This window comes from Scophthalmus maximus, chromosome 22 (assembly GCF_022379125.1).
Source record: "Scophthalmus maximus strain ysfricsl-2021 chromosome 22, ASM2237912v1, whole genome shotgun sequence".
Lineage (NCBI taxonomy): Eukaryota > Metazoa > Chordata > Actinopteri > Pleuronectiformes > Scophthalmidae > Scophthalmus > Scophthalmus maximus.
The window spans coordinates 1,730,895-1,754,580 of record NC_061536.1 but is presented as its reverse complement, the minus strand read 5'-3'; the positions used below and the strand labels follow the sequence as shown (position 1 = coordinate 1,754,580).

At 44.1% G+C, this 23,686-nt stretch overlaps 1 protein-coding gene across 1 annotated transcript in view; it reads left to right on the top strand.

The window, feature by feature from the left end:
* csmd2 (CUB and Sushi multiple domains 2) overlaps window positions 1–23,686 on the top strand; it is a 232,902-nt gene that overhangs the window by 191,232 nt on the left and 17,984 nt on the right. Inside the window, exons 48-63 of the mRNA XM_047330254.1 lie at window positions 3,909–4,097; window positions 4,793–4,939; window positions 8,196–8,384; window positions 9,294–9,479; window positions 9,740–9,934; window positions 10,253–10,426; window positions 10,542–10,715; window positions 11,405–11,578; window positions 15,524–15,712; window positions 15,940–16,113; window positions 17,121–17,303; window positions 20,209–20,385; window positions 21,027–21,206; window positions 21,428–21,601; window positions 21,773–21,946; window positions 23,517–23,590. Of these exons, the coding sequence (XP_047186210.1) occupies window positions 3,909–4,097; window positions 4,793–4,939; window positions 8,196–8,384; window positions 9,294–9,479; window positions 9,740–9,934; window positions 10,253–10,426; window positions 10,542–10,715; window positions 11,405–11,578; window positions 15,524–15,712; window positions 15,940–16,113; window positions 17,121–17,303; window positions 20,209–20,385; window positions 21,027–21,206; window positions 21,428–21,601; window positions 21,773–21,946; window positions 23,517–23,590 (2,753 nt within the window). The remainder of the gene's footprint in view (window positions 1–3,908; window positions 4,098–4,792; window positions 4,940–8,195; window positions 8,385–9,293; window positions 9,480–9,739; window positions 9,935–10,252; window positions 10,427–10,541; window positions 10,716–11,404; window positions 11,579–15,523; window positions 15,713–15,939; window positions 16,114–17,120; window positions 17,304–20,208; window positions 20,386–21,026; window positions 21,207–21,427; window positions 21,602–21,772; window positions 21,947–23,516; window positions 23,591–23,686) is intronic.

Sequence of the window (23,686 nt, the reverse complement as noted above, 5' to 3'; positions counted from 1 at the left end):
TGCTCTTTTTGCTCTCTGTTAGTCCCTCAGAATGGATTACAGCTGCCCTTGTTTTGACATCTTCATCGTCATCCCTGACTTTGTGTCAGTTCCTGATCCACGCCAACACTAATGCTGTGGCACTCCCCCTTCAGTCAGCTTGTTATCGCTTCTTTGTTTATGCTAATTAAACACCTAGTGATTGAATAAAGGCATCTCAACAGTACTGCAGCATTTCAAGCCTCATGAATATTGTGGATATATGCACACGCACTTCCGTACTTGTATGCTGGAGTGCACAAATGTGTATGGGTGCGTCTGTGCCCGTCTCCATTGAAGCAGTTTCATATCATGAACAATTTATATACAAACGGAACAGATGTCTCAGAGATTGCCACTCCTCCATCCAGTTTATTCCACCTCTTGTCTCATCAAAGTGACATTTTCATTTTGAGCCCTATCAGAGTTCATCTGCAGTCCTGCTTTTTTCCAGATGTCAGATTTGTCCCCTAACACCCTTTTGTTTACAGTCAAACGGAGCGATGCTTCATTTTAAAGTGGATTAGTTTAATAAGTAGCGGCCTATAGATAAGAGCCTGCTGCCTGTCTCTCTTCATCGGCTCCAGAACAAGCTGGAGGCAGTTTTTGAAGACACGTCGGATCTCTCTGAAAGGTTACTGACAATACACATCTCATCCTCCGGGAATTGATCGTTTAATTAGCTTCACTCTTAGATTTCATACGCTACTTTCAGACGCAATCAGTTTCACTATCAGTGATGGATTTAAGCCTTCGGACGCACGTCCACTGAGTTGCTTGAGGTTTTAAATTATTTCACAAACTCAGAGTAGATTTGTCACTTCCAGACGCCACAAATACTGTTGCTCATACCATTGCATTCATTTCCCATTTGCGGTTTTACCCCACTAATTTTGCATAATTCTGTGGTAAGTAGCTTTGCAGATTTGAAGTGATTGTTTTTCTCTTTGGTAACATTTGGTTTGGCTTTGACAGGCACATATTTTTGAAGTTATTTAACATGACTTACTGTTAAGCCCCTTTCACACTGGCCAAAAATTACACGGTAATTTTGGTGTGAAAGAGGTATTACTGACATCTCACCTGACATCATCTGAGCTTTCCAGAGGCCACAGACTCCCACATAGTTGACACACCAAATCCACTTTCACACCAAAATTACCGTGTAGACCCGGGTTTTTATCGGCAATTGGCCACTTTCACACTGCGAGCACACCAGGGTCTGATGATCGTGTAGTGACAGGTGGCGGCCATAGATGGCGGTAGAGAGCGGTGCGCGCCATAAAACAAAGAAGAAGAACAGTGTAGTAAACGACAGAAAGCATGGTAGCCAACGTGACCTTCTATCTTGTACTTGTCACTCTTTCAAAGTTTACAATCTCAGCGCAGTGTCACGAGCCGAGCTCGGCCCTTTAAGCAGGCGGCCATATGGGTTTTGAAGTGTGTGTGTATGAGACAAGAAGAAGCTTGGCGCTGCGTGCTGTTGTTGTGTACGTAGCTGCAGCCACAAGGAGAACGGGCTCCGCACATCATCCATGTTACAGACAGTTTATGGCCACTGTGTAATGACAGACCGCCTGATGAGGTGGCCCGTTCTGAACCTCATCGATGATCTGGATTGTGTTAGTTGTTACCACCAACGAGCCAAAGCTAGGCTAAGCGAGCTAGCTACATGCGACAGGTCTCTTTACCACAGCTGGTGAGGTAACAGCAGTTACCGACGGAGGAGTCGAGCCTTCGTTGCCTCTGCATCGCGCAAATTAGCAATGCACCCGGAGGTGACGTTCACATCAATGCCGATCGGAGGTGAAGCCGATTATTACCTGGGTCTATTGCAGAGTCATTTGACCTGGGGCTGAATGCCAATTAAAAGTTTTCACACTGCAGAAAAGGCCGGGTGTTAGCGGGTTTAAACAGGTTTTTTGGCCAGTGTGAAAGGGGCTTAAGCAAGGTATAAAACAAATGCGTATTATTTGCAAATGCTGTTTAGCCCAGGCTGTCTGCCATAATCTTTTTTAAAGATGTCTTTTTTCTATAAACTCATTGAAAAGATGGCGGACACACAACTGTCCGATAACAAAAATGCATGAGCTCGTCCATGCGCACACAAATACAATAATATAACCCCCCCCCCCCCCAGACTGCGACTCCGAGCGTTCAATATTTCCCCACTGTAACGAAGGAGCCGCATGTGCCAAGAGCAGAACAGGCTCGGGTGTTTAAATTGCACAACAAGAGGCATTTACATAAATAAAAATTTTTCTGACACACTTGGTTGACAGGCACACATAAAATGTATGAGCATTACATTTCAGGCAACTGGTCATGTGCTATGAAGTGGCTGTTGATCACATTTTCAGGATCTTATTGTGTTTTTTTTCCCCTTCATCTGCTCTATGATTGTAAGTAAAACCTTTGTTTATTGCAAAACACCTAACAAGCCCCCGCGTTGACTTGCAGCAGAGACGTCAGTGTTGAATCAGTTCAGTGCTATTATGTATGTCAAGGTAGACCTTTGTGTTCTTTGTGATATAAGAAGTGGTCATATATACTCAGTGTTTTACTCTATTAGGAACACCCAGCTCAAATTAATACAACAGTCTAATACAACAGTCCTTTCTGAAGGTTGCATTTAATGTTCTGTATTCTGTTGAAATTTTGTAAAATAGGTATTGATTTGATCAAACAAGAAAAACAAACGTCTATATTTATCTAGTGTCGAAAGGCTTATTTCAACGTCTACCTCTTCAACTACAGGGAATTTGGAAATATGGATGTGTTGTAGTTGCAGCCTTGGCCTCCTTATATGCTGCTGCATGCTTCCCGCTGTGTCTGCAAACACCTTTAAGAGGGTTGGCATCACAGCATTGCAGCAAAATGCAATAGACTGGAGAGCAGTGTAACGGATACAAGGGGGTGGGGGTGACAGTGGGAAAATAGGAGACAATGTGCTCACGGCAACCCAGTAAAATTAGATACTACATTGGCCATTTTCCTGGACGGACACGGCGTGGACATCTGTCTGTCCCCCGACAGCATCAGGACCAGAATGACAATTAGCTTAGTTATGCTTTTAGTCACATTGAGTTACCCTCCAACAACAATATGGATAAAAAAACCAATCCAATTTGCATTTCAAGGTAAATTAGATTCACTAAAGAGAATGAGCAACCTTTAGAAGTTATCAGCACATTATGAAGCATAATAGAACAGAAATACACGAGCAAACATTTTTTTCTTAATTTTCCTTTATTCAAATTAATATTAATATTATCATTATTAACTGGGGTATAACACTGCCCCCCCCCCCCCCGCAACACACAAACACACACAGCAGGGAGGTCCAAGGCTTTTGAACCTGTCGGCTGCACATTTCCTTCCTGTTCGCCCTGTGTCGGCATGCGTTCTCTCTGGGTACTCCAGCTTCCTCCCACAGTCTAGACTCTACAGCAGCAGGAGGCAGGACATGATGATAATTCCGCTGCGGGAAGCAGTGCTTTTGTCTACAGTCGCGGACACGCCCAGTGGCTAGCTGGGAATTTTCCTGCCGTATTCTCACTCGGGGAGGAAACTTTCTGGAAATTATTTACGAAGGGGACCCTAGGAAAAGTTCCATAAAATGTCAGGAGCAACATTTGCATTCTCACATTCTGCCCATCTGGAAAAGTTCAGGAAAATGTCCAGACACTGGTGTGTGTCTGAAAGCGGCTTATATCAGCCCTTTGATATGCTAGCGACCTGTCCAGGGTGAACCCCGCCTCTCGCCCAATGGCAGATGGGATTGGCTCCAGCCCCTCCCATACCCTTGAATGATAAGCGGTTTAGCTTATGGATGGAATGAATGTATTGTTATTAATTTTGTATCGCTCTTTTTTGACTTTTGCCCACAGTGACTTGTCCCATGAACGAGGTGCTCACGGCTTCCACAGGAGTCATCATGAGCCAGTCGCCGGGCAACGGTTTCCCCCATTTTGAGTCCTGCTCCTGGGTGGTCAAAGTGGAGCCAGGCTACAACATCACCTTCACCATTGAACACTTCCAGACGAGCCGTCAGTTTGATGAGCTTGAGATATTTGATGGTGAGTCAAAGTAACTGCTATGAAAGTCAACTTATGTCAACATGGTTTTTACAGTCTCTTGATCCAGACCTTTAAATTGGCATCCAGATGCTGATCTGGGTGATGCACACTGCATATGCTTTTCAGTAATCTATCGACCCCATGTCCCCATGACACCTCGCCACATACTTCCCTATTGAAAGACTCATTTGCAGAAAAAGCCGTAATTATGTGCTAAAATGAGCCAGACGGCAGAATTCACCGTCCATAACAAGGTCTCTACGAAAAGAAAATCAGACACAGGCTCCCTTTTCATAGTGACAGAGCATCTACATATGCCTTGTACATTTGCATGTGATTAGAGGCGCAGTCAGCAACTCTTCCAGGCCGGTCTGAGAAAATGGCGGTCGTATACACCAGTGTTGCTGATTAGTGCTTTTCATCCTGTGCCGATTGGAGAGGAACAGGCATTTGCCCAACCTCGGGGCTGCTGAGCCAATTATGGAACGAAATGTATATTCCTTTTTTTTTCACACAATGAGGAGCTGTGCACATTTTTACCCTAAGTGTAGTGAAATGCGTTATCCCTTAAATGCCAAAACTCCGGATGTTTTAATTCACACCATAATGTATTCATTTGCTATTAAATGTGTACAAATAGATGGCTGAATTTTTCCTGAATTTAAAAAAAAATTCTCTCCATGCTTTTAATGCAGGCCCATCCAGACAGAGCCCCCTGCTAATCACCCTCAGTGGCAACTATTCCAGTCCACTGAGTATCACCAGCTCCAGTAACAAAGTCTACCTGCACTGGTCCTTCGATCACACGACCAGCCACAAAGGCTTCAGAATACGCTATTCAGGTGAGGAACTTCTTTATAAAAATGATTTTATTGCAGTGGTGCATTTTGGCTTTATTCACTGCAAAGAATTGATATTTGTCACTTTTAGACACTGATGTATAATCAATCGCTCCAGAGGAGTCTTTGGTTTGCTGTGTCAACACGATCAACATTTGGCCTGCCAACTGCAGCTTAAACTGCGAGAAACATGACCCATCTCAATGACAACCTGGTGGGGGCAGAAAGCATCTCTGTCACTCCTTGCTGTGCAGCACAGGTCTGGGAAATTAGCGAACGCTGTTTCTCGTTTTCCTTATTATTTTTCTGTTTTGTCCTGCTCCCATGAAAGTCCTGTTGGTATACGACACCTGCATAACTCGCTGTGAATCATGAATGTGTAAATATTTCAAAGGCTCCCTCCGTGCTGTATCAACACCACTCAGCCAGATTGACTAATCGTCCCTCTCCTCCTCTCCGTGGAGCACTAGGTCTCCCCGACCGGATGTTCTGTCGTTTCTCTGCCCTCTTTTTCTTTTTTTTGTCTTGCCTCTTTTTGCTTTCACTTTTCTTAACCTTGATGGATTTTGCCAGAGTGGGCAAAGTGACAGACGGACAAAGTGATGGCTGAGAACCCACAAGTTGCTGTGGTCAGTGTTGAGCTGCCTTCTGAAGGGAGGGGAAGAAGAAACAGATGGCACCGGCAGATACGATGTATTCAGCTGTGATTTTCATCAATCCATCTTTTCTCTCCACGGGGCCGCTTTTCTCTAGCCACACCCCATCTCATTTTTCTAGTCTATCTCCGTATCCATGGCTACCATCACCGTTTATCTCTCATATCATGTAGACATGTTATAATCTCTCACTATTTCCCTGACCATTATCTGTTGATGCTTAAATATCTCCTCCTTTGTCTACATCAACCATTATCTATTCCAATACAGTCACATGCCCATGTAGATCTGATTCCTCTGGGCTGCAGGGCTGATTGCAGTGAGACAAGCTGTGTCAGGCAGAAGGAGAGAGAGGGAGGAACACAGAAAGAGGGGCAAATTAATTTAGACACAGATAGAAGTGAAGAATTGAACTCGCTGCTGGCTCAGTAGCCGCCACTCACAGTGACTGACAGGAGGAGGCCTTGTAGAGCAACGTGTCTGTCGTAAAACTGTCATTTGATTTAAACACTGGGTTTGTTCTTTTCCTTTCCTGTGTAGCCATTTGGAAAGACGTTCATCTCTTGATGACTGTGGAGACGACAACCCTTTCACACTCGAGTGCTACACTTCACTAAAGCCTAGAGCCCACCTGCTGTGTATCATCTACTGCTTAGTGAACCTCGATGTCAAATTCCACACAAATGTATCTCATCTAACATCTCTTTGGTGGTCTGTCAGCTCACTTGAAAAAGTCTCAAAATCTCTGTCTCACTGGAGCTATTCATGTGAGGCAGCAACATTTTATACATGGTGAATACAGATTGGGCTGCACGGTGTGGTGTGGTGGTTAGCACTTTCGCCTCATAGCAAGAAGGTTCCTGCCGTGCGGTCGAATTGTCAAATTGGTCAAAGTGACCCAAAAGTATTTGATCAGCAGCCATGATGAGAGCTGTTCAGATTCTCTAAATGAATAGGAAAGGTGCTTCAATGCTTCCTTTCCTATCTCCTTTAGCATAGGGTACACTGGACTTTCCTATGCTAAAGGAAAGGAGATATAGATGCCCCACAATCCATTGCGGCAGCGATATTTAATGTGACGCGCCATGCATGAACGTAAACTACTCAATTCAAAGTAGAAGAAGAAGAGTATGAATATGACCCAGAAGAGACACGTCATCATGTTACTGTTACATATGAATTATTTACATCTGATGTCACACCGTGGTAAAACACACTGAAAAATGCTGGATGGAGCCGCTACGTTTTATGTAATCCATCTTCGGAAATGTTTAGTTTCACCACTGCAGACGCGCGTCAATAACATCTGCCGTATGTGGTTTAGTGTAAGTGGAGTCAAATTTTCTGAGCACCTCTGTCGTTTTTTTTCCTCGGCCTATCAGTCCTCCTTCACACCTTTCCTTGACCTCATGACGTTTTCCACTGAGGTCAAGAAATAGTAGATAGGAGACACTCTGAATCCACCCGAGGTTCCAATCCAGGTTCAGACCATCCAGGGCCTTTCTGTGTGGCGTTTAAATGTTCTCCCTGTGTCTGCGTGGGTTCTCTCCAGTCACTCCGGCTTCCTCCCACAGTCCAAACACATGCAGATTGGGGTTAGGTGGATTCGAGACTCTAAATTGACCCTAGGTGCGAATGGTTGTTTGTCTCTGTATGTTGATGTGTCCAGGGTGAACCCCGCCTCGCGGCCAGCTGGGATTGCGACCCTTGACAGGATCAAGTGGTCTAGATACTGGATGGATGGATGGATGAATACATATTACACTGTTGAGAGTTTTATCTGAGTGTGTGCACGGTGCTCAAAATTCCCACTGAAGTGAAAGTGAGGGCTTTTTCATTGCCACATATGAGCAGTTTGAGTCAGAATTAGCATTTTTATAGAAATGCAATGTGGTCGTAATGATTAAATGTAATGGATAATGTATTTTTCGTGTCCATGGTCCACTTCCATCCTAATCTTCCCACACAATGAACAGCGCTTTCTGTCACATAGCTGCATGGTTTTACATCACAGCATTTTTTAAAAATTGTTTCCACAATTTGCGGTCTTTTTCCTGAACTCTTCTTCTCCAGCAGGTGTGCAGTAATGCCATGTTTATTGTGAGATCTGCAAAATGCAAGTTAGGCCCGAGAGCCTTCAATTATTTGGAAATCATGGACCTGTTGCTGACACAATTTCGGATGACGAACGATTATTGCAGCCACCAATTTAACCGACAAACAAAAACAGATACTTTGCTCCTGTTATTCTGTATCCATCACTTTTATGATCCTCCTCTGCTGCTGTTGACAAACTCCTGTTTCGCTTTGCCGAACATTACTTTGCTTTAATCAATTTTCCTTGTCTCTAGTCTGCAGTTTTTTTCCTTAAACACATTGTATTTTTGGCGAGGGCATTAATACGTATCCTCCTTTACCACGCCGGGCGTAGAAGACAGATGCAGAGGAGATCTGGGGATCTGTGCTACTGATGGCACATTAATCCTTCACCTCCTCAACAGCAACGTGCATCATCTTGCATCATTACTGGATTTGTATGCTTGTTGCACTCAATTCTTGTATGCATATTTATATTGCGTCTTTAATATTTATTTTTTCAATAGCGGCTTACTGCAGCCCCCCGAACAACCCTGCGAATGGCACAGTGCACAGTCTGACAGGCACTAAGCTGGGCAGCACCCTGCGTTTCACCTGTGACCAGGGCTTCCGTCTGATTGGCCAGAGCAGTGCCACATGCACCCGAACGGCACAGGGGATCCACCAGTGGAACGCTCCAGTGCCACTGTGCCAAGGTGAGGACCCCATCGTAGCAGCAGGTCACGAGAAGAGATGAGAGGGTGGAAGTTGTGAAGAAAAACATATAAACAGAAATCTAGTGGACTGCATTGTCTCACTTTTCATAATTCTTTTTTTTCTTAATTTCACAAATCAACCCACGTCTCAAAACTGCCAATTATTATAATGCTCTTACCTCTTTTTTTTCTGGCCAATTTATTTTGCAAGTTCAGTCTTTCTGATTTAAATTGAAAAAACAAACAAACGTATCACTGAATCCATTTACTTGTGAGCTGTTCCTTCACCAACAGTGCTTCATTCCTCAGAATTGCTCTGTAGACAACAATGCATCACATTAATGACATGTGGTTAACCTGAGGTGAACTGCTTGAAATGTCAGTCTTAAGGACAAAATTGAGTTATTCGTTTGTCACTGTGCCCAATCTTTGGAAGTGATCAGCGATGTAACCAACATTAACTGAGATACAGAGTTTAAAGGTATTGTTATGAATCACATAAAGTCAAAGCTATTGTATTAACTTCAATTGTTCTCCCTTATTCGCTGATGGCTTTGAGAGACTATTTTCCAACCAGCCTCATGAAGAGGATCAGCTGAAGGCGGAAAACCGGGAGCGGCAGGTGTCTGGTCAAGTCTGCACCAGGTGTAACCGCTACATGAATTGCATACGGTCTCTTTAGGTTTGATTGTTGACTACAGTGCAGATGGCAGCACAAGCTAACGTTTACCGCACATCAATGCTGGCTCTGGGATTACACAGCCTATTGTGAGTTGGCCACTGTGCATATACAGGATATACAGGGAAGACCACTAATAGAATATACTTTTCTACCTGCTTTTTCATAACAACCACGTTGTCTGACCGGCCCTTCCTGATGCATATTGGGTTTTTTTTCTTCCCTTCCAGTCATGTCCTGTGGAATGCCTGTGCCCCCGGTCAACGGCAGTATTGTCGGCCAGGACTTTTCTCTGGGAGCCAGAGCCACCTACCAGTGTAATCCCGGGTTTCGTCTTGCTGGGCAAGTCACCACCTCAGTGGTCTGTCAGGAAGCCGGGAGGTGGAGCCCCATTGAGGCCCCGCCCAGATGCATTCGTGAGTATTTCACGTTTTGCTATCAATATTATTACAAACTCTAAAACTTGTGCTCACCTTAACTTTTTTACAAACTGTTACCAAGATATAGTTACAAATATTTCCGGCAGGTTTGAGATTGAAACTCATTTGTCATATTTCATACATATGTCCACGAGCAACAAAACAGATATTTATTGGTTCACTGCTGCCGTAATGATAACAGCATCAAATTCCAATGGATTTAAATGAATAATGTTGGTTTGACTGTTGACCTTCAGCTGTGACTTGTCCGGACATTGGCCACTCTGCTGTGGAGCATGGGAGATGGAGACTGATCTATGGAACCCAAAACCATTATGATGCTATTATGATGCTCATATGTGACCCAGGATATTACTACAGGGGTCAAAGGGTCATTCGCTGTCAGGCCAACAGCACCTGGAACTACCCAGATCCACGCCCAGTCTGTGGGAGTAAGTGAAAACGTCACATCTTATAATCCAATTTTGCTGATGTTACATGAGTTAACTGCCTCATTTTTCCACTAAAAATTTAGAAAAAACTCTGCCAAAAAATTATTTAGCCAGGTTTGATATATAATTGCATCCAAATGTGTCCTATTTCCACCATGATACAATATCTACCGAGAGAAAAGAACTTAACTAAACAGGCCCAAATCTTCCAACAAGGGCAAACAAAAACTCTTTCCCAAACAAGACAAATGAATGTTGTCGCTTTTATTTGACCATTTGGGATTTTCCGTATATTATAATTTTGTTTTCCCATTTCAGTCATATCCTGCGGGGATCTTGGGACTCCACCAAATGGCAACAAGATTGGAACGCTGACTGTGTATGGAGCCACTGCCATTTTCTCCTGCAACACAGGTTATACCTTGGTGGGCTCTCGGGTACGAGAGTGCATGTCGAATGGGCTTTGGAGTGGAACACAGGTCCAATGTCTCGGTGAGATCTTCAGCTCCGAAAAAGCAATTTTAACTTCATAAAGTCCTACAATTTGCTTCAGAAGTTCAAAACGCCTGTCTGACCTTGACTGATTTCTTCTTTTATTCATCCATAGCTGGTCATTGTGGCACCCCGGAGCCCATAGTGAATGGCCAGATCATTGGGGAGAACTATAACTATCGAGGGAGCGTTGTGTACCAGTGTAACCCAGGATTTCGTCTCATCGGGGTGTCGGTGCGAATCTGTGAACAGGATCACCGCTGGTCAGGACGCACTCCTGTCTGTGTCCGTAAGTGCTCAAAGATAAGGCTCAGAAAAGCTATGGGTGGTAGAATTAAAAAAAAAAAAATTCAAAGTTGCTCAGATAAACACAGTAAAGTTTCAGACATACTTTTTCTACCTGGAAAAATAGCCAGCTAAAATGTAGATCTCAGAACAGAAAGTACATAATAGTGTTGCAGAGCAGCAATTCGTGATAAGTGCAGACATATATTACATTGGGATGGTCTAATCAGGCTACTTCAAGGTCACCAAAGACCACCAATTTAGTGTGATCAGACTCCAGCCATCTGATACTGATCACTACTTAATTCCGGTTATTGAAGATTTTTATAGAAAGCTCCTGCATTAAAATTAGTTATTGAAAAATTATTACAGCAAGCATTGCCTTGGGTTTTAACAATTACGTAGAAAAAAATAAAGATGCGGTCATAATTCTAAACTAATACACTGTATTCCTTTTTAATGCAGTTCATTTTACTAGGCAATTATTTTACTGATGGCCAGCGGTGAAAATGGAGGAATGCAACCAGTGCTGCTGCAGTGGAGTGTCTATTATGCTTTTTGACATTGCTATGACATTACCTTTTCTCATCCAGGCTTTGTTTATCCAAATATTTTATATCAAAACCTTTAGAATTAATCAAACTGCCCTGCAAATGTGTTAACATGATTTTCCTCCTCGTTTGACTTTTTCAGCAATTACATGTGGTCACCCTGGCAACCCGACCTTCGGTATGACTCAAGGAAACCAGTTCAACCTGAATGATGTTGTGCGCTTTGTCTGCAATACTGGATATGCTCTGCAGGGGGCTGTTGAATCTGCCTGCCAGGCCAACGGACAGTGGAGCAACTCCCTCCCCAGGTGTAAAAGTAAGTGTCAGGTGAATCAGGAAACGCATGTATATTATCTAGAGAACCTAATGGCTGCAGCTGAATGGAAGGTTAAATGCCAATTACCAGGAAAGATGTGAGATGCTCTACGTCTACCACTGGGTCCAGTTGGCACTGGAATGGGCTGTAAATTATTTGTAAGAAGCAATTGTCGTAACATGTTAGGTTTGTACCATGCTAAGAGGGATTGTTGCCTTTCCCTTGCTGTATTAACTAAGAAACAATTTCAGAAAGTTGTGTGTGAGAGAGTGAGAGAGAGCAATTTATCAAAAAAGTCTCTGCTAATCCATGCTAGCCAACTGGGATGCAGGCAAAGTTGATGTACTGGAACGGGAGGAAGCGAGCACTGCGGTTGCAGAGGCCACAAAATCTGCGACGGCAGGACTCTTCATCATCCAAGCCAAAGACATACACGGGGTTCTGTGCCAATGCCAGAGCTGCATTTTTCTGTTTTATGCTTAGAGGCATATTGGCAGAAGATTTGAAGACCATGCATATGGCGAGTCACCTCATCAAGTTCCTCTGCAGAAATCGTAAGGTCTGCTGGGTCTGTAGTCGGCCAGAGCTCTTCTTTTCACCCTCTGTCTAAAACGCCTGGATTTATTTTAACCCCTGCCTCCCGATAAACCCCAGTCTGCTCTGATTGGCCAGCTGGCCCAATCTGTTGTGATTGGTCAACAGATTTTTTAAAATGTAGGAAATGTCACGCCCCTTCACCAGAAAAGTGGAGATTCTCAGATTGCAGGCATGGTTACCCCAAAAGAGTCAAACTGTGACATCACAGTGGGCGAGAAATCTGAACCAGTGGTTCAGAGCTTCAGGCTGTAGGGTTTAGGCATGCTCACAAATCTCTTTTTTTCACAGTTTGTGGGCCGGCATGCTCCACAGATACACACATGTATTTGCAAAAACGCTGAAAAGGGGATTTTTGCATAATATGTCACCTTTAAGATGATTTGGACCAGTAGAAAGGTGAGCCGGTGGATCAGGCAGTCAGGTGACTGGGAAAAGGACGAAAGTCTGGTGACTTTGGGTCGACAGTGGGGAAGTGGCAGGATAGAGGACAACATACACACAGATTGAAACAGGAATCCTAACAGAGGCGGAAATGGAGGAATCAAGAGAACCCACAGATCAATCGGGACACAATGGAATCGCAGTCCAGCTACATCAGTAATGTATAACAGAGCTATTCTCATTTATCTGTGAAAAATAATTTAGGACCTAAAAATGCATGAGTTAGGGCCATTTTTGAAAAGTGTGCTCATTTCAAAGTACATGGCTGTGGGGATATGGTTCACCTTTTGTATTCTCTTTCATTTATTTAGGCAGGAATTGAATCACCTGTTGTATTGTACAAGGTCATATCCGCTCTGACCACAGATGACCCCCATCACAGAGAGAGCGGAGATGGAGTGCGGGGACACACAGACGGGGAAGGAGTTTAAACGCCACACATTAGGGGGAAATTGAAATTAAAAACCAAAGAGTAACCTGGATTATTTCATTATCGCTGTTTCAGCCACATGGCCCGTGGAGGTCCTAGATAATATTTACATGTGATGTCATTCCCTCTTAACCTCAGAGTTGCTCAATAACCTTGCAGAGACAGCCAAAAAACATTCACAGGTTTCTTGAGGGACCCGCATTCTGTCTTCTGCTCAGAATAAGAAGTACCCTGCTTTGCATCTCGGCACCCACGTCTGTCTGCAAGTACCCACTAACTGAGGGCTTTGTGACAGGCACAGAAAGGGGCCGCACGCAAGGACGGGACCCGAATGTGACAAGGCAGTGGCGGGACCGGTGACGGATTGACTCATGAGTTTGTTTTAAATGAGGAGAGGAAGGATTTGGCCTTTTTTTTCCCGACATGGGGATGAGGAGGTTACGAGTCTCACAGGAATCCTTCTTCAGTGGCTGCTGCATGCATAAGCAGGGAGATTGTCTCTGAGACACACGCCTTAAATCTCTGCGCTCTAGTAGTAACACCATATTAGCATTGGCCCTGTTTCCATGCAGATGCTGACTCTGGGATACATTTTGTGGGAGACTGTAGGTGCCTGTGTGTGGGTGGGTGGGTGGGTGTGGGCATCTGTTTTGATGGCACCTTATCCTCGCTGTTGATGTGCAGACATAAGTAGCTTAGAGTTCTTATCGTCAATCAGATTTATCACCTAAATTACAGCACGCGAGACATATTTGGTGAATCGTGCTCTCTCCCGTCTGCCATGTACTTCCTCCAGTGAGTGGAAAACTTTAAGTGCTTCGACGGCATCCGCTTCATCCATCTCACCTCGGCATCAGCTCAGCTCAGCCATCGGATTTTCTTTTAGAGGAGCAGCGGAAAGTTGATGGACACAGAGGGCAGCAGGAGAGGTGAGGGCAGGGCACGAATCAGTCAGACAAAAGTAATGATTTCTGCAGTCTAGATTTTAACTACAAGAGTCTGTAGGCTCCATCAATAATGCAGGAAGCAGGAGAGTACCACCAGCCCAGCCAGTCTCCCATCCCTCTCTAATCACTGCCAATTTGAGTCACAGCAACAAAAGCCACAACACCACACCTCTTTGGATGACGTGTGTGTTTATTTGTCTTGAAGCGATAAAAGGTAAGAGACACAGCAGGGGGGGGAACACCCTCTGACTCACCACTTACGGGGCCTTCACTTGGCAGGAGATCAAGAGGAGGAGAGTGTGACCGGGGTCCCCACTTATGAATGGAACAGAGATCAATTACCATGGCCCTTCTTCGTCGCTCACTTTTATTCTTCTCTTCCTTTCATCCTTTTGCTTCCTCTCTCCCGGCCCAGTGGGCCGCGCACACACAAATTCACCAGAAGGTCAGTTGTTTTAGATGACTGTTGGATCACTTTTTGAGCCTATGCTGCCCGAGCACATTTATTCAGAGCTGAACTCCGAGCTTGGGAAAGTCTCGTGCCGCAGCAGCTCCACTGCTTCAAATGCGCTTTATAGTGTTATTATGCAGCGAGTTGTAAATGATGGCACCACGGGTCAGCTCTCTACTGGATGGAATACATTATAAGAGGTATTTGGGGGTTGATTTAGCTGTTCTAGCCTGCTTGGGAGCAAGGAATCAGAGCGCTTTTAGACACATTAGCATACAATTGGTTCTTTTTGGCTTTGGCAAAGGCACACGTGGGGGGAAGGCAAGACTGGCAAGGCAAACTGGGGCATAATGGCTGCGTGGGCACTCTCCGACAGTGTTTTAGAAGCCATTAGAGTTTTGGCGTCATAGTAGACGTTTAGTAGAACAGGATTGAACAGCAAGTGTTTCTCATTGTTCTTTGATTTTATCAAGGCCAATGTAAAGGCTAGAGTTTTGCGTCTCTGTATCTGAGACACTCAAGGCGGATTGGCGCTGGTGGCAGTCACAGCCTGACATTCTGTCATGAATATTAATGTATTCTTCACCACCAGGGTCTCTTCCTCTCTAACTCTGTAACACACACCCCCCCTTGCCGTCCCTCAATCCTCACTCATCCCTCATTCTCGTCTTCCCTAACTCTCCCCATCTGGTGCTAAACTGACATGGTGCCTCTTCTCCTGTGAGCTCTCCATCCATCACCATCCCTGCAACACTGCGGCCAGCAGGAGACCAGCTCTAATGAAGCAAATGTTTATTTCCGGAGTCTGCCTCCCACTTCATTTGGGGTGGATGGATGGGTCCTGGATGGGTGGAAGTAGTAGATCAGGAAATTAGCGGACATGCAGAGTAAATGCAAGAGGACAAACTGCCTCTGAAATGGCCATATTCCTGTGTGTGAGAGTCATTTATCCATATCATAGTTTAAAAAGGGTCCTCGCATCAAATCATCATCCTAAAATATAAATAAATGAATTTATCAAGTTGTACAGGAAATACTTACACTTCCATTCCCCCCACCCTCTGCATCCCTCTCTTCAGTTGTGAACTGCACAGAGCCGGGCCACGTGGAAAACAGCATCAGGCAGGTACTGCCCAGCGGACCGCACCGCTACAGCTTCCAGACCACTGTGTCGTACCGCTGTAACCCAGGCTACTACCTGCTGGGCACCAGCTCCATCTCCTGTCAGGGGGACGGCACCTGGGACCGCTCCCTGCCCAAGTGCCTGTGTGAGTACATAAACTTTCTGAGCCACCAATCGGTGGACGAAAATGGATGATCAAGTAATGAGTCATTCTGACAAAATGAATGATCTCTTCTATCAATAAATGCAGTGCTAACAAACACAAGTCCAATGCAACCCAACATTAATATATCGTATCATACTGTTTATGTGGTGTTTTTTTTTCACTTCTTCACCTTTGCTTCCTTTCATCCCTCTACTCTGATTGGACAGTGGTGCTGTGTGACCGCCCCAGCATGCCACCTTACGCCCAGATATCAGGCGACCGCCGGACGGTGGGTTCAGTCATCCGGTACAGCTGTATCGGCCAGCGTGCTATCGTCGGCAACACAACGCGAATGTGCCAGCTGGACGGCCAGTGGAGCAGCTCACCGCCACACTGTTCTGGTATGGAACACTGCACCCAGACCGACTGACAGACACTTTGGAACAATAAAAAGAAAATAACTCTATTCTGTGTACTTGATGATGCAAATATTTAAACATTGGGTTGTTAATATTCGGAGCTTCGTGCAGTGTAGCCTCCTCCCCCACCTTTCTCCTTTCTGCTTCTAATACTATCACCACCCCGTCTCACGAGTGATCTCATAACGCCAGCCCAACAAATAAAGAGTTTGGGTGGCAGCTGTTAGAAAGCAATGAGCGAAAAGTAGGTGGACCAAAGATGGAGCTGCCTGTCTGCTCCACAGGCCTCAAGGGCATATAGTGTACCACCCATAAAACTGCTTGTAATCTGTTCATATTAGACCGAGGAACAGGCATGTACACACCTCAGCTGTGTTAAGCACTATCACAGACATCAGCCCACATACTTCCTCTCCCCGTCAGGGCTCCTAGTAAATCTGATTCTCATGCAAAGGCCATGGAGTTGTCCAGACATGCAAAACGAATATTCAGAAATACAAACACACACAAAGATGCAACAGAGACACACAAACTAGCCTAGACACACAGTCCCACAAGCCATGTGTCAATAAACTAGCATGTTGACAGTTTAATGTCCATAGTACAAGAGCAGCACACAGCAGTACTGAGCGGATGTGATGCTGTAAATTGAGGACATGAAATCATGTATGTCTGGTCGACGAGTTGTGTCGCACATTTTTCTGTAGGTTGGGCAAATACATATGATGAAACTTTATTTTTGTTGGAAGTTAGTCACTCCTCACAGAGGTAGGTGGATATAATGTTACTGTTGAATGGCAATTTTGTGGGAGGGGGTCTGTGTTTTTTTTATCATAATTGTATTTTAAGATGAAGACATTAATCATGCAAGAGAAGCCTTTGGGAGAGATTATCATATAGTAAAAAATTGGAGCCTCTTTTTCTCGCTACATTTGACACATTTAGAAATATAAACACAAATGAATGTAAATTTTGATTTCTTTCTTTAGGAGAATCTGCTGGGCTGTGTGGAGATCCAGGTGTTCCTGTGCATGGCATCCGTCTGGGTGAAGAGTTTACAGTGGGCAGTGTTGTCCGCTTTAGTTGTGAGCCCGGCTATATGCTGAGGGGTTCCTCAGAGAGAACCTGTCTGGCTAACGGGACCTGGATGGGAACCCAGCCCGAGTGTCATGGTAAGCAATTCATACAGTTTGTCCTTTTTTCTGTCTGGTAATCGTAGACTGGTAGAGGGGCTGGAGGATCCCAATGTATATATACACTATTCATAACACTGCTCAGCATTTACAGGATAGATTTGACCAAAGTGCTTGGAAGGACTGTCCGGCCAGTTGAGTTTGTTTTCAGGAGGTGTCACGAGGACAAATGGGGATTGTATCCTTCTCACCTCACCCTCACCGATGCTGGAGGTTTAATCTACACTGCATTCATGTACTTGGACAAAACTCACATGTCCTGTGTGCAGTAGCTGTGGCAGTATGAGACAGAAATTGTTCCTGGTTTTTCGGTCCTTACTTAACCAAAGCCGGAACCTTGTGAGCAAACTGGGTGGTAAGTTGAGCGCAATCACAGTGGGTGTTGTTCCCCACAAAGCCAAAGGGTTTCAGCGATTCCGTTTGTGATTTTCATATACAGGGTTGCTCCCCCCGATTTAAGGATTGTATAAATGTTGGGATCATGTGTAAGAAAAGATCTATAGGGAGATTGGTGTGATATCCACCAATTTGTGGTGAAAAGGGAGCTGCAGATTTAAATTTACCGGTTCCAACTCTTACTAGAGTGAGCATCCTGGATACCAAGGAAGAGCTTAGAGTAGAACAGATGCTCCCTCGTGTCAAAGACGGTCAGTCATTAAGGAATCTGATCCGGAGGATTTCCCTGATGTACATTTGACTTGTTCTGGACATGTCCACGCGGAGACGCCACAGCAGAGCCAAATGACTATGGAGAGATTACATATCCCATCTGGAAGGTCTTGAGATTCCTAATGACGAGCTAGAGGAAAACTGCAATGGTTTTTTTCCCCTTCTTCTTCATTTGCTCGAAATGTAGTGAGATACGCTTCCAGTTACTCTACAGTAAACAAAGCATAACTACATTATAGCTAAGCCCAGAGAAATGCAGCGAGCTAAGGTTAACCAACAGGGCAAAAGTAGTTTACTACACAAAACCAAATTCATGCCAAGTCGATGCTACCTCAGCAATCATTGTCAGATACCTCACTACTTTGTCATCTAAAGGAAAGCTTCGCAACGAAAAAGCTTATTTTGATTTAAAAAACGGCGACATCATCACCACACTACTAAGATATGTAGTAGTTAAACTACTCAAAAGTTGAATTACCGTCACTGCATTAGTTTTTTATGCATTGATTGTAAAATAGGTTTTAATAGACACCCACATAATTTCCTTGATTAGAGTTAATTGTGGCCTTAGTGAATGTTTTATAATGTGGGAACTTTGCCAAAGAGTATTTATGATTCCTCATCAGTGAGCTAGCAGATCTCAACAACTTCCACTCTATCTAAAATGCACATTTTGAGTTTTTCTTCACTTTTCTTCAGAGATTGGGGCTAACCCTGGAGTCAAAATCATTGATTGTGCAATTAGATCATGCTTTTTTTTAAGTTGGAGGAAAGACATATCTCAAGAGGTGATCTTGTACAGACACTTTAGTTTGAAGTGTTTGAATTTAGCCTGATTTAGATTATAATCAAGTCATTTTCTGTCAATATGCATGATTTATTTTTTTACAAAACCATGCAGCTGTTTAGTCTCTCAAGATCTTGTTTTTTTGCCTGCCAGATGTATTTTCGATTTTCCTTTCATATTGGGTCAGGGACTACTGCATGAACTGTGGGGGGTTTTTTCTCCTCACCTAGCAACACTAAAATGATAAAAAACATCCACAAACTTGGCTGCAGTTTTAAACCTTCTAGCTGGTAAGATCTACCATTTATATCTACCAGTGATATTGTATTATTTCATGTCTGCCCTTTTCCAATTCTCAATGAACACATGGCCCCTTTTCTCTCCTTATCTTTGAACACAGTGTTATTTCTAGAAGCTTCATCCTGCTTCCCACGCTGTTTTCACTTGTGCTCTCAACACCCCCTGGACACACACACACACACACACACACACACACACACATCTAACCCCTTCCTCTCACGCCAGCAGCACCTCTCTCCCTTGCCTCACTCAGTCTCACTCCCTCTGTGGTGTGTGTAATGCCTCCCAGCCAAGGTTTCCCACCTGTTCTCGGTTGGCACGCACTTCAAGGGCCAGGCCACATCTGGTCATTATGGTAGGGCGATGCCCATGGTTCTCTGAGGGCCCGGGGAAAAGCTGGAGACTGTAATGAACTGAACCATCACTGGCAGACTTGACAGACTCCATGGGATTTTCTGAGCAGAGGATGTGTCCATCAAAATCGGAGTTACCTATGAAGTAGGATGCGGGGGGTAGATGATGAAGGTGGTGTTTGGGTGGAAGGATGGAAAATGGAGGGAAAGGAAAAGGACGCATGAAGGAGTACGATAGGGATATAGCATTACACCAACCCATATTTTGTCTTATTAAAGTACATACTATGTACTAAAATACATATTAAGAGCACTATAAAACTCTAAAGGGCCATTTAAGAAAACTAATTCCAGAATAAACTCAGAAGAACAATACAATAGATTTTTGTTGGCGGTTGATTGCTTTTTGTGATCTCTGACTGGAAGTCATACCTGAGTTCATCCAGCTTTATTTCCGTCCACCTTTCTAGGTAGAACATTGAATGTGTTAGGGATCTAGGTCAGTGGGTGGACAGGAAATAAATTCTTCTCTATAATTCAGAGCTTAGATCTTTGATCTTTAAAGTGCTTTAAAGTCCTCAACAGTACAGGGCCATCGTCAGCCCCAACAGCCCTCCCCAATTATATCACACACACACACACACACACACACGCACACGCGCACACACACACACACACACACACACACAGAGTGCAGTGGTCATTTGGGACTGGGTCTGTAGGCGACTAATACATAATCCTTTTGTCACCTTCTGTTTCTATGTCCTGTTTTCAGTGATCTCTTGCGGAAACCCGGGAACTCCCCGAAATGCTCACATCCTGATCCATGATGGCCTGACGTTTTCCAGATCCATCACTTACGCCTGCAGGGATGGCTATTACTCTACTGGCCTGCTCACCCGACACTGCACTGTGAACGGGACCTGGACTGGGAACATGCCCGAGTGCTCAAGTAATTTAACAGAGGAGGAATCTAAATGCATCGATATGTACTTCTTTTTGTGCGTATTTCAGTTGTAATTCATGCTCCAGTCTAGGATGCATTCCTGTTGTCATGGCTTATACTTTTCCGACTTCTCTGCCCCGATGACCTCGCATCTTTCCTTCCATCACACATTTTCTCTTTGCAATTTGGTTAAACATTGCAGCACTGGTATCCAGGATATTATGCAAGATGTGTAATGTCGGGTAAGATATGCAAGGGGGCATCGTAGGGGACAATAGATGAACACGGGACATGGTAATCACTTGTAACAGCTGGTATTTTATAACAATGACTGGCTCATGCAGTTTCCCTGCATCAGCAGGACATTGGTTCGTGGACCTTTATCATCATGTTACACAAAAGACACACAGAGTTATAGGTTTTATTTAGCATTTACAGTATGATGCAAAAATAGTGTGTTTACTTTTTTGTATTAACCTTTAACGTGTGCTATTGATTTCCTGCTTTAAAAGGTTCAGATAATTAAAATATATATATATATATATATACAGTATATTAAAACATCCAGTAATATGGTTCAGACATGACGAGGTAGCAATCTTTTCTTTTCTTTTTGAATTTAATGTGTTAATGTGTTTTTTCCGCAGTAATCAATTGCGGCGACCCTGGAGTGCCAGCCAATGGGGTGAGGTTAGGGAATGATTTCACCTACAACCACACAGTGAGTTTCCAGTGCTCTCCTGGCTTCACCATGGACGCTGACCGGGCCTCCACTCTCATCTGCACCAAGGATCGCACCTGGAACGGAACCAAACCACTCTGTAAAGGTAAAGTTGTGTAGAGTTTCAGGTGTGAATGGCAGTATGGTGCAGACATCAATTTAGGAAAGAAAGGAGTGATAATGAAACGATGGAGCAAATGGATGGTACAGATGTTGTTACAGAAGCAGCAGCAATATTACGCTAATACTTAGTAGGACTGGAATGTATCAGGTCATTTAGAATAATGTGAATTCATGATCCTATGCTGACTCTGCATCCCCCTGTAGCGATCGTTTGCGGCCCACCACCCACCATCCCGAATGGACAGATCGTCGGTACAGAATTCACCTGGGGCTCCAGCAACAGCTACTCCTGCAACCAAGGTTACCAACTTTCCCTGCCCACTGTGTTAACATGCCAGGGCACGGGCAACTGGAGTGGAGAGAAACCCCAGTGCTTCCGTAAGTGTAACTGATTTGTCTCTGACATGGACTTGCCATAGTGTGTAGGGGGGACAGTATGCACGGTATGGCATTTTATCCCCCCCTCCCCCGAAAATACTGAATTCAAACACAACATGGTTTATGGATTGCCTCACATTGCTCCTGTTTCTCTCTCCTTGATCTTTGCAGCTGTTTTCTGTGGAGACCCAGGAATGCCAGCCCAGGGGAAGAGAGAGGACCGAGGATTCACCTACCTCTCCTCTGTCTCCTTCTCCTGCTACCCTCCTCTTGTCCTGGTGGGCTCGACCAGGAGATACTGCCAGTATGACGGCACTTGGAGTGGCACGCAGCCCTCTTGCATAGGTACGCTTAAAGTTTCTTCCTCCATTTATGGTGAGACTGTCATACTGATTTTGTCAGATTATAGTATTTGGTGTAATATCAAAGCAATGACATACGAAACAGGTAATGGCAGTTGCCGGCATCCATGTGTACGGCCTGTTGGCTCTATAGGATCATCAAAAACATATGTATCAATGTGACCGAAGCGACCGAAAGGTGTGCTTATATTCTGACATTTCACCTAGCCAACAAGCTATAATGATTCTGTCTTTCGATTTTTCTGTCTAATTAATTAAAACAACCTAGAACAGTTCTTAACCAGTTTTAGAATGAAAGGTCTACATGAGGGGCCAGTTTCACCACATTAGCACACAACTTGCACTGATAATAATAAAAACCAGACTTGCAACCCATATTTAAATTCACAGATTATTCTGCAATTTGTTACCAAAAAATGACACGTGATTGAAAATTGCAGGTAAGAAGTGCTTGTAACACACTTTGGTAGTATTGAATTGTTCACTTCCGTGTTGCCCCTCTGTAACATTATATTTTTTTCTTACTGCAATAAACATCCTCACACTAGGAAGAGTTGCACATTAGATAAAATGCCTATTTTTTTCAGCCTTTAGGTCCATTGTGGTATTTGGAGTGTGTTAAATATGCACACATGCAAACCTCTGACCGGAAAGGGTTTGTTGAAACATTAATTTTATAGTAGCCTTGGGTTACCAATAATCCACTGCCTATGCAGCATTTATCGCCTTTGTCTTTTGTCACTGATGAAAAACCATCGTGCCTGACATGTGGGAAAGGTTAAACTTGGTGAAATGTAATCAATTAAAAACAAGACCTTTTTTGTTCATGATATTTTTACTGCTGAAACTTCTCTACAGCATCTCTTACTGCACCTCTTAGCTCCCTAGAAAGACTGGCCACTTGTGCCTTCTGTTTCGGCTTCTCGGATTAGAGATGGCTGGGATGATTGAAACTCCCTAAGGAATGAGAATTCTTACATTCCGTCCTGACCCACAGCCCCGGCAACTCGGATATAATGATTGGTATATATGTACAGCTTTATTGTCATGATAAGAAGGTTGATGCTTTCTCAATCCTCCTCCTAACTCACTAAGGAAAACAGTGCCAGTGACAAGTTACAATTAACTCTGAAATGGTGAAGGTAATACATCTGTTGTTGTGGGAAAAATGACGCCATGATCTGGGGGAGGGGGCACTGATAAGGCCTGAGAGTTTGTCATTGTGTTATAAGCTGCTCTGACGAGGGATTGAGTCGAGGTTCAGATCACTAATAAAAGACTTTGTGGGATTTGTGAATGTGAGTGCATGTATATGTCGGCTCATGTGGATCCCCTCTGTGTATGCCTGTAATGATACAGTCATTTACTCCTACGACCAGTGTTTCACACCAGACCTGTGAATGTGTCCCACAATGTGTCTCCAGGGTGACATATCGAGGGCGACATGTTATAAATAGGCTTTAACATCGTAGTCGATGTAGTTATTAAATAATTGTGTGTGTGTGTGTGCTTGTGTGTGTGTGTGTGTGTGTGGGGGGGGGGGGGGGTTTCAGATCCCACGCACACTACCTGTGGAGATCCTGGCTCTCCTCTCTTTGGTAATCAGAACAACAGTCAAGGCTACCAGGTATGAACATTCAATTCATATATAGAACAAAAATTGACCAGTGTGTATTTTCTCCCTTTTATTAATGTACCTTATACTTTCCACATTGTGGACTGC